This window comes from Corylus avellana, chromosome ca10, assembly GCF_901000735.1.
Source record: "Corylus avellana chromosome ca10, CavTom2PMs-1.0".
NCBI lineage: Eukaryota > Viridiplantae > Streptophyta > Magnoliopsida > Fagales > Betulaceae > Corylus > Corylus avellana.
This window is the reverse complement of record NC_081550.1, coordinates 3,520,646-3,532,031: the sequence shown is the minus strand read 5'-3', so window position 1 is coordinate 3,532,031 and position 11,386 is coordinate 3,520,646. Positions and strand designations below refer to the sequence as shown.

General features: G+C 35.4%; 2 protein-coding genes across 2 annotated transcripts; both read right to left on the bottom strand.

Moving 5' to 3' along the window:
- Positions 1–786: 786 nt before the first annotated feature.
- LOC132163362 (calcium-dependent protein kinase 34-like) lies at positions 787–4,388 on the bottom strand. The gene is made up of 9 exons (XM_059573624.1): positions 4,006–4,388; positions 3,602–3,927; positions 2,914–3,057; positions 2,660–2,812; positions 2,273–2,388; positions 1,698–1,865; positions 1,462–1,589; positions 1,220–1,319; positions 787–1,115 (listed from the first exon to the last, which is right to left on the bottom strand). The coding sequence occupies exons 1-9, from the start codon at positions 4,386–4,388 to the stop codon at positions 1,023–1,025; spliced, it is 1,611 nt and encodes a 536-aa protein (XP_059429607.1). The 3' UTR covers positions 787–1,022.
- Positions 4,389–6,294: 1,906 nt separating this feature from the next.
- On the bottom strand, positions 6,295–10,963 carry LOC132164021 (rhodanese-like/PpiC domain-containing protein 12, chloroplastic). Its single transcript, XM_059574428.1, has 8 exons — positions 10,667–10,963; positions 9,720–9,836; positions 9,387–9,478; positions 8,438–8,538; positions 8,226–8,336; positions 7,658–7,766; positions 6,870–6,920; positions 6,295–6,585 (listed from the first exon to the last, which is right to left on the bottom strand). The coding sequence occupies exons 1-8, from the start codon at positions 10,902–10,904 to the stop codon at positions 6,505–6,507; spliced, it is 900 nt and encodes a 299-aa protein (XP_059430411.1). The 5' UTR covers positions 10,905–10,963; the 3' UTR covers positions 6,295–6,504.
- Positions 10,964–11,386: the final 423 nt, after the last annotated feature.

Here is an 11,386-nt window from a genome sequence, read left to right as displayed (position 1 = left end):
ATGAGCCTTTATGTGTGTGCCAAACATGAGTACTTGTGAGCACCAAAGGGAGGAGAAAAAGAGAGAATTTGAGAGAATGAGGTACAAGGGCTGCCACGGTGTTTTCTTCTTGGTGGTTTTTAGAGGAGCCAAAAACAAGTGATTAGAAGAAAAATGTGCTGCAAAGTGAGAGAATAAAATAGAGATCAGCCGCCATCTGTTCTAGTAAAAGAAGAGTTTGTACATTTGTCTTTTGTATTCTTTTTTAGGAATAATCTCTCTTGTGTGATAGTGAGATTTGAGTGTATTGGGGCTTTGGGATCTGAGTGATTTTCTCTCTACTATTTTTGTACTCCATCTTTTGATAGTGAATTTTCTTCGGGTCATCTCCGCTAGTGGATGTAGGCTTGTTAAGCCAAACCACTTAAATCTTTGTATCGTGTGTGATTGCTTATCTTTGTTATTCCGCATTCTTCTTATTTTTCGCATCTCACGGGTCTTGAAAAATATGATTAATTTCTTAACATTAAGTACACGTACTTGAGTATATATCAAACTACCCACAACTAATGAATATGAAACACTTGCATTCTAGTTCTTTCATTATCTCTCTTTTGTTTTCTTTGTTTATATTTTAAACAAAAATATTAACAAAATACAAAACACTCGATACTACTTTCATCTCTAGGTCACCCCATAACACTTAAAAAAAAAAAAAAAAAAAAAAACGTCTGTCAATGGAGCCAACATCTTCTGGTCAACAACCATAACAGTATTTATGTCTACTTTATATAGCGGATAAGAAACATACAATTGAAGAACACCCATTGATTCCCAAGAATTTGCAAGCCATGACCTTCTACGTTGTTAAAATTTCATAAGAGGGATAGAACAGATCCACCAAATTAACTTCATAACCCTCAATACCCACCAATATTTTTGTTCTTGAGCCACTCCTCACTCATTTCTCCTCCCATTTTCTTCACCTTGAACGATAATGTACATGACACAAATGATGATTTTCCCTTTTCCCCACCACGAAATCAAAGATTTACATCACGTCGCTTCTTGGGGTTTGCTTCTGGGTTCCCCTTTCTCATCATTGCTACAAATTCATCGTAGTTGATCCGGCCATCCTGCAGTCATGCATGCAAGAAATGAAAAAAGATGGAAAATTTAAGGGCATAGATGCAAATACTTTCACGACAAAAGCTTTCAATCCCATTTTGCTGGTACTTACGTTATCGCCATCAACTTCAGAAATAATTTCCTTTATGTCCCTTCCATCCTGCATGCCATATTCACGAAGAGCTTGCTCGAGCTCTTCAGTCGTAATGAATCTGAATATTTATTTATGACATGAGAAATTTCTACTGAAAAAATAACTTAATTAATTTACAAAGATTTGATTTGAATGTATGTTTCAAACTTGTGGAAGGTATTCAACTACCTAGGAATTAACGAATTAATAACTGTTTTTACCCGCTATTGTCCTTATCAAAATATGTGAAGGCAGTATAAAGATGCTCTTCTCTATCCATCCGGTTCATGTGCATCGTTGCTGTGATGAACTCACCATAGTCTATAGTACCATTGCCATCAGCATCAGCCTGTTTTTCATTAAAAAAAAGGAAGATAATTAAATTAAAAATCTATATTATAACAAAAGTACATTTTTGAATAAATAAAATAGGAAAAAAAAAAAAAAAAGATCTTACAGCTTCCATTAATTGTTTGACTTCATATTCAGACAGTTTTGTCCCTTGCTTTGCAAGTCCTTGCTTGAGCTCTTCAAGTGTTATAGTTCCACTGTTGTCGGTATCCATGCCCTTGAACATCTCTTTCAACCCCCTGATTTCTTCCTCCGACAAACATCCAGCGATCACCTACAAAATTGGACAAAATAAATAGACGTTGACGTCAATGACCAGGTATTAGCTTTTGAAACATGTGATGATATGATATATTGATATGGTATCAGAATCAAATGTCCTGTGATCAAACTTTAACTCTGTCAAATTACCCACAATTTAAATTAAATATTTCACGTGTTAAACCTCATCTATTAAAAGACTGTTTGAGCCCACACGTGAGTGAGAGTTTTAAAATAATAATTAAGTAATTAAATTTGCATCTTTCTATGAGTTTAAACTTTTGAAACAAGTTGTAATATAACTGATAAAGTAAATTAATGATTATCTAATATTAGATGAGCGTCGAAATTAATTAACACAAACTATAAATTAAATAGTATAATGTATTTCAAATTAATAGGGAAATAATGGATATATACCCGAAGAGCAACTTTCTTGAACTTATTCATAGCTCTAAACTGTTTGAGCCTACTCAGCACTGCGTTGTCAAGAGGAGTATCGGGTGCTTCTCCATCCTCCTTAATCCATGGATGAGCTAGTGAAAAACATACGTGCCTTATCAGAAACATTAGTAATATTCAATATATATTAAAGAAATTTTTTTCCAATAAACCGAAAGTGTTTTTGGTTTAATCAAGATGTTTAGTTATATCAAACACCGAAAAATAGAAAAAAAAAAAAACGTTTTTAAAAAAATATTTCTTCGTCTAAACAAATTAATAAAGCCTAAAACTTCAGCCATTTGCCGGGGGAAAGAAAAAAGAAAATAGAAATATTACTCAAGAATTCGAAGTATATATACTTACTGAGAACTTGGAAGGCTGTGAGCCTCTGCTTGGGGTCTGAATTCAACATCTTCCTGACAAGATCTTTCGCTGCAGGGGAAAGCGAGGGCCATGGGTCGCTTGTAAAATCAATATGGCCACGTAAGATTGCATTGAATATCCCCTGCTCCGATTCTGTCAAACCCAAATTTTCTCTTAATGAATTTCAAGTTAAATATAGTAATACCCAAGAAAACTATTAATTAAGAGAGAGCCAAAACAGGAAAAAGAAATACCAGCCCAAAAAGGTGGAACACCGCATAAAAGAATATACAACATGACCCCAACACTCCAAATATCGACTTCTGGTCCATATCTCCTCTTCAAGACTTCAGGTGCAATGTAATATGCACTACCAACAATATCTTTAAATAGTTCTCCTGTAAAATGGATGAACAACTGTTATTATATGTCGTAATATTGGTAAATAATTAATCCATATATAATAGAAACATCCCGTTTCCTTATGTCTGCTTGTTAACCTGTTAATTTTGAGATTTTTTTTTGGTTTAAAAAGGTTTTTTGAAGAGACATAAAAGTGAAATAATGTTTTTACGAGTGTTTTGGTTGTTTATTAATGTTTTTATCTTGAAAAGAGAAAACAAAAAATTATAACAGAGCCAGTAAATTGAATACACAATTAATGAAAATGCAATTTTTGAAGATGCAGTTTGGTAAAATTGCTGTTCGGCCTTTAAAATCGTGCGTTTTTCAAAACACATCCCCTTGCCTACGATTTGAAAACATGGACTTTTTCACATTTTCCAACCGTCCTTGCAAATTTGTTGCTTTGTCTATTACACCTAGATAAAAATTCCCTTTCATACCTTAGAAAACCAAAATTTTAATTTGAAATATGAAAAAAAAAAAAAAACATGTTGATCGATTTGAAAACATTAGATAATGAAGAGAAAACAATGTAACCTTGTTTGTAGAAAACAGAGAGACCGAAATCCGTAGCCTTGAGTGGCGAATTCTCATCCTTGCTGAGCAAAAGGAAATTCTCAGGCTTGAGGTCCCTGTGAATGACTCCCATGGAATGACAAGTGTGCACTATCTGAACGATCGTCCTCAGCAACGATGCTGCAGCCCTCTCCGTGTAATGGCCCTTTGCAATGATACGATCAAAAAGCTCCCCTCCAGCGCACAGCTCCATCACCAAATGAACCGAGTGCTTGTCTTCATAAGCTCCCTTGAGCTCCACAATGTTAGGCTGCCCCGTCAAGTGGTGCATGATCTGAACCTCTCTCCTGTTATAATATAAATTAAATATTAAACTTTTTAAAATAAATAATGTATTAGCTTAAGTTTTTAAGATAATTAATTACCTAACGTCCTCAATGTCCTCCTTGTTCACAAGCTTTCGCTTGGCTATGGTTTTGCATGCAAACTGCTCGCCGGTCACCTTGTGAGTGCACAAATGGGTGACACCGAACTGTCCCCGGCCAAGCTCCTTTCCGATAGAGTAGACCGACCGGACATCTTCCATAGGCCGGCCGAGGACGGGGCCTATAGGTGCAGGCTTGGAAGGCCTGGTAGGAGTACCGGGTGCGGTGGCGGCAGCAGCCGAATTAGGAGCAGGCTTTGCATGGCTGGTGGAGTGTCTGGGAGTGCCAGTGCTTGCACGGGGGTGGTTGTTTTCTGGGGAGGATTCTCCTTTTTGGGTATTGGGGGCACCATTTCTCTTGCCTTGAGAGCAACAGTTGCCCATGGTTTGAGACAGAGAGAGGGAGAGAGAGAGAGGTCGCCAAGGCAGGAAATATTAATGGGTTTTGGAGGGTTGAAAAATGTTTGTTCAGAAAAAAAAGGGTGGAAAATGAGAGCTAGCTAGCTAGAGGGATACAGTTTGGATTGTTGAGGGGAACTACAGAGGGTTTGATAGTGAGGGATTGTAGGGGGGATGTGTGTAGGTGTTGAAAGAGTCTTTGATGCGTCTCAGACGTGAGAGAGTATAATTAAGCTAGCTAGGTTTTTTTCCTTTTTCTTTTCTTTTCTTTTTCTTTTCCTTATTACCACAATGACTCAGAGCATTTTTCGGAGGGAAAAACGGTTTATTGTCTGTTGTGGTTGGTTATGACAGTTATAATAATTCGATAAATGTTCTTAGTTTAGTATTTTTGTGTCGTGTTGGTTATAATAGCAATAGGGGCGGTGGTGGGATTTAAGATTAATTCATCGTGGTGGCAGCAAATATTATACACTCGATCCATGATAGTTGTGTCATTGATGGATGGCATGATAGCTAGTGGTGGTCATATATAGCAGTGAGTCAGTGACAGTTATAGCAACAAGAGCGGTGATGTTGTCCAAAACGATTAGTAGTTGTAATAATAGTATTGCGAAATGAGTAATGTCATATTTCACACCGTTATTTTACTATTTTTATATGTCATTATTAATCAATTATTTTTAATTTTTATTTATTGATTTAAAGGTAGATTAACAATGACATGTTATCATAGTGAGATAGTAATAGAACAGTGATGTAGTATATAACATTACTCATCTACCCTTATATTCACCATTGTTAAAAGAAAGAAGAAAAAAAAAAATCAGGAATAGATTAGTAATGTCACGTCACCATAGTGGGATAATAGTATGGTATATAGTAAGCACCTAATCATATTCTCTCCGCATAGGGTTGCCCATCCATTGGGCTCCCAACTAATGGGCCAAATCCTGTGTTGTGGCTTGTTAACCTTGGGGAATAGTATTACTCCTCTATACTAAAGTAAAGTAGTGTTACAAACTCTTCTCTTCTATACCTATTTTTTTTTTTTTTTTTTATATTTATAGATGGCTTTTAAAATCATTATTATATTAAAATTCAATAAAAATTGATCTGGTTTTAAAAGTAACGTGTGATAAGAAAACCATTTGAAGGAATTACAGTAAGAGCCTGTTTGAGATTGCGTTTGAAAGGCCTAAAGTGCTTTTAACACTCAAAAAACACATTTGAAGAAAAAAATATTCGTTTGGTAAAAAAATTTAAAAGCGCTTTTAAGGGTCTAAAAAGCCTAAAAATAACCAAAAAATCACTTTTGACAAAAGCTTAAAAATGAAGCTTTTGCTCAAAAGCTCTTTTTTGACTTAAAAACTATATTTCTTAACACAATCTCAAACACGCTCTAAATGAATTAAGCTAAATCTTAGTTTTTGATATTCTCAATTTTCAAGGAAGTAAGTAAATTACAAATAAGCTAACCAGTTCTTCAACCTAGATGTGAACAGCTAGCTTCCTACAGGGGTCATGTTTGGCGCAATTTTCCTGGCTGGGAATTCATATAAAATGAGGTTATTCAACGCACCAAGGGATGAGAACCTTCGTTGTTTTCTCCCTACAACACCATGTGAGACCGTAACCTCCACGTTGACTTGTCGCTTTCTCGTTGAGCATGTTGGTCTGACGTTATTTAATGGCTTTTGGCAATTCCCAAAAGCCAATAACAAAAGCAAAACAATTCCTTAATTTCCTCACTCTAGTCCTCCTCCCATTCTTTCCAATTTTTAAAATTATCATGCCATGTTGGGCTCAAGTAAATTACTGGATTCTCAAATTACAGTGTCCAAAAAAAGAAATTGAAAGGATGCAGAAATGGTTACGTTAATGGGGTACATCGGAAACAAAAGGAATCATTCCCTTTCCACAAAACATTCTTACAGGCTATTACTCAATTTCTGTCAAGGTTAAAAGAAAAAGAAAAAAAAAATCTGCTTTTCCAAGCCTTTGTAACACCTACTTAGAAGACTCAGTGTGAGAGAGAGAGAGAGAGAGAGAGGGAGAGAGAGGAAGAGGATCAATGAAGGTGAAAGACAAATATATCTTCTCAATAAGTAGGAATGGACTGATCAACCTTGAGGGCATATGCATGGATTCCCCCAGAAACATTAAATACTCTTCTAAAACCCTGAACAATTGGGAAACAAATCAATGCAAGAACTGAAAATAATTCTGAAGTTTCAAACAATAGTACATCAAGTATTATAATTTGTTTATTTTGGTACTTCATAGGCAGCATATGCATATCAATATCAATTAGCTAATGACTCTAAGGTAAAGAGTGTCTCATATATTCAAATAAAAATTAGAGGCCATGAAGCAATGAAAACCCAATTTAATTTTCATGAGGTGCCCAGAGAACTGAAAAGCCATATCATTTATGGAAAATGACCATAAAAGAAAGTGTTGTACCTGCGTCTGCAACCACTTGGCAATCTGTAACGAACGCAGGCCATGGTGACACTGCAGTCCAAGACATGATTTGTTAGTAGTACTCTAGAAACGGATCTCTTTTGTAACCGAAATATCATAAAGCATACAAGAAAAACAGAAACGAATCTTGTTGTGAAGCAAGCAAGGATTTTACATTAAATTTCATGGAAAGATTTACAATGAAAGCATCACAGACACCACAACAGAACGTGTAAACTTAAACCATCATTGGGTGGCTTCAAGTAGGTTATTCCATTTTTCTTTTAAGTAATTTCATATCATTAATAAAGCACAGAGGGACACAACCCTAGTACATAAGGAGTATACAAAGAGAACCCCTAATAGGAAGAAAAAGAAAATAAATTCAAAACAGCTGCAAAAGTAGGAACATCCAAGCTATGATGAACAGCTATCCATATATGTAATGTGTTATTCCACAACAAACTGAAAGTGAAGAAACTCTATAAATCAATTTTAAAAGAGTCATTACAGTGCTGGACGAATTCAAATAAAAGGTGACTGAATATAAAGAGTGGGTCTTAACCACAGGGAAAACTCAATGCTCAAGGCTTGGAGCTGAGTGCGTAAAAAGGATGACCTCTTCCCACAATACAGGTAAACATGGAAATGGATATTCTGTTTCCCTCATCGCCTGAAATCTTTCCCAGAAAAGTTCATGCTAAACATGGAAATGGATATTCTGTATTGCCTTTTTATAAGTTATTATGTGCCTATGTAACTTCTGGCATTTAAAATTTAGCGCATACCATAACATATGTATCCTTTTGAGGATCCAACTTGGTAGTTATCTCAGGTCCCCAGCTTCCAAATTGTCGGAGAGGAAGAACTTGAAAACCTGGCACAGAAGCTTGGGCCCTGTCAAAGAGAGTAGTCTGAGCAGTGAACACAAACAACATGACTAGCAAAATGTTATGAGAGAAAGGATAAGAGAAAGAAAAGGCATGGACTGTCAAAGCCAAGAGCTCGTTCATTATTCTGCTAAAGTTCAAGAAATTTATTTCAACCCTATAAGGCAATAGTGTTCATGCGTAACTTGATCAATAAATATTCATGAATTAAGCTAACAAAATATTATAAATAATTATGTTAAAATATCACAAACTAGGTTGTCCCACATTTTTGCATAGCATTGACAATAGTTCAAGAATCAACTATTGGATTTCAAATTTTCTTGTCACAACCTAACTTCCAAAATTCTGAAAGATTACCACACTGACTATACGTAAATAATCCAAAACACGGTGTCAAGTCATTAATAGAACTTGAAAAACAGGAAATACATAATAATGATTCTCTAGCTAGAAATGAGCATACACTTCTTCAGGTTCTCGAACATCAACCAATTGTGCCTCTTCTGAGAAATTGGGATCTTGCATCTTTGCATGAAGCTCGTCAGGTTGTATATCTTGAAGCAGGGATTCTTCCCTAAAAAGATAATGTGCACGTATAGAAATAAGTAAGTACACACCAAGTGAGAGCCAACACTTGCTAGCATATTTGACAAGATGTAAATTTTTGAAACATACCTCTCAGAGATAACTTGCAACAGGTGCCATCCAAATTGTGTTTTACATCTTACAACTTTATTTAAAGGTGCATTAAATGCAGCCTCCTCAAACTCAGGCACCTAATACATTTCACCATCAAAGATCTGTCAGATCAAGTTGGTGAGGGAAACAAAATATATATATATTTTTTTTGATAAGTAAAGTAACAAAATATTAAATGAAAATCATAGGACAAAAATCCAATTCCCCCATTGATATTTTACATTATGCATTATCCTTTTAGTCACAGAAAGTAACATATCAACATCATAGTTTATTCTTGTATGCATACACAGCATACCATCAACTATGAAAGTGAAATTACAAATATTCAGGTATTGCACGCCTCAACAAAACAGCAAAGAAAATTAACTTTCACTTGCACTAGTGATTGACTAGATAATGATGTTACAATAACCAAGTTCATTCTAATAATAAAATACAAAAAATTTGGTTTATTTCTTTGAGTTATACAGTTTGCAATATTGTAATAAAAAATATCTGGGCAAAAACGAAATGAAAGCTAAAACGATCTCCTACCTAGTCCTAAATAACTATAGAAATGGTATACATAATTTTTCATGAATAAGATGTCTTTAGTTGGCCATAATAGTATCCACTTTTGCTTTTTATTTTCACTGGATCTCTTTTTGAGTAAAAAAGAGAAAAAAAAAAAAGGAAAGAAAGGAGGAAAAAGTAGCATCTTGCACTCTCAAAGAAAAGTGAACCCTAAGCTACTTAAAGATATGAAAGACCATCGAAACCACAATGATTGCATATCACTTAACTCTATAGCATTCTCATAGCATCGGAGTGTACCTAAGGTAACCACAAGTACACAAGAAGCAAAATTCAAAACTTTACTCAAGGATTTGTCCCAAATGCTTCAGATAGCTTTGCAAGACAATTAAATATATCATTGTCATACCATTTGCCCCTTTCTCACCCACCCAAGCATTCCTCCCTCTCCTTTGGATGGACAAATTGAGTGCTCAGCAGCAAGATCACTAAGGTCTTCACCTGAATGTAACAAATGAAAACAGAACACCGTACCATGAGAAGGATAAATTGTTCAAAAAAACATCAATGCCAACTTTGATTTTGGATTATGAGTTTATCAACTAAATAAATAATAGAAGCACAGATTGCAGTGACAAATTGCCAAGTTCAAATCTCCAGAGCAAATGTCATACCCATCCTTAGAGTATCAGATAGTAATTGAATTTGGATTTACTTGGATAACAAATGTATTGAAACTAACCTCCTGAAATTCTCTGCTGAACATCCACCAAAAGCTTAAGGTCATCTTCTTTAACAAGCAAGTGCTGCACCAGTATTTCCCGGCCATCTCCGGAGTCACTCCCAGCACTAGAGGAAGCTGAAGGAGAATATAATTTAGAACTTCTCAGTTACTAATAAATTATGTAATGTAATAGTCTGTGCGAGCAAGAGAGTAATGCAACAAAAGAAAGATTATTTTATGAACTGGGATCAAAATATACACACGTTTACCAAATATTAATAACTTACAATGTGTAGCACTAACACTGGAGGGATTTAAGCATCCAGCGAGACAACCCCTAAAACATACCAGGCAATCATGGAAAATAATTTGAGGGCAACTAGAACAGAGTGCTAAGTTTCTCTAAACATCAAAAGTTTATGCACTAAAGGGACATGGAAACCAAAAGCAATATATTATATGTATTGTAATTGATAACGAACCCTAATATATCTCAAGCACTCATTAAAAAAAATGAGGGCCATAAACAGAACTTTTTGTGAAAAATTTCAAACCATCACCACTCCTTGCACTCCTCCAAGAAAAGAGTGATCACATTTAGGCACTGAAGTTGAACGCAAGATAGACCAATATGTATTAGTGGAGCTTCCCGTATTCTAAGGTCCCAAATAACTGTAAAGCACACATTCAAATGATAATAATTCTTCATTTACTTGACTTTCTTCGTAATTAACAAGAGTACATCAGAATTTGAGAAAAAACGTTAAGTTATTTATGCACAGCTTAAAGACGCCTAAGATGGGCTTATTAGTTTATCTTTCTTCTAATTCAGTGCTTAAAAGACCATTTCTTCTCTTATGCAGCTTTTGGTCACACGGAGTAAATGAAGGGAAATAGATAATAAAACCAAAGAATACTTAGAAAAACCATTAAGTAAATTATGGGTTTTGATGGAATGACCGAACCTGTTGCCTTGGGGCATGGAAGACCCATCAGAGGAACGACCCGCTTCAAGCTCAAAAAGGATCGATGAGGCCAACTGGGTGCGAAGGTTTGAGGGATAAGCGTTTGAAATGGTGCCGCAAATGTGGAGAGTTTGCGAAGTTTTAGAGGCGAAGAGAGGCTGAGACAGGGAATCCAAGATAGTCTCAGAGCACAGAGAGCTGGAGTTGCTATCGGTGGGAGATGAGAACCTCTTAACATTGCTTCTTTGAGAGAGAGAGAGAGAGAGAGAGAGAGGCGTCACTCTACAAGCAGCTTGCAGGTTCTTCCAAAAGAGCTTTGGAATTTATGCGCAGGGCCGCTATCAAATACAAATCTTTTTCTTCGGTAAAGGAGAAACCCAACAACGGCCCATGAGATCGATGGATAAATCGACGAGCCCAACCCACTCTCATATTCTTGTAAGCACAATTTTTTTCTTGCGGCTAAAAATTATTATTAAAACTAAAATTTAATAATGATTCTATCTAAAAATTTATTTGTGATTTTGTAACGGCTGCTTAGTAGCAGACATTTTCTTAAGGCTCAATGAAATTTCTTCTAAGAAAAATTCTATAAAAACACTTCTAAAAAAATCTCATACAAAAACACTTTTAAAAATAACTAAAAATATTTATATTTCTTTTTCAAGTATGAAAGATTGTTTATATATATATATATATTTTCAGGTTTGAAGGCTGCCT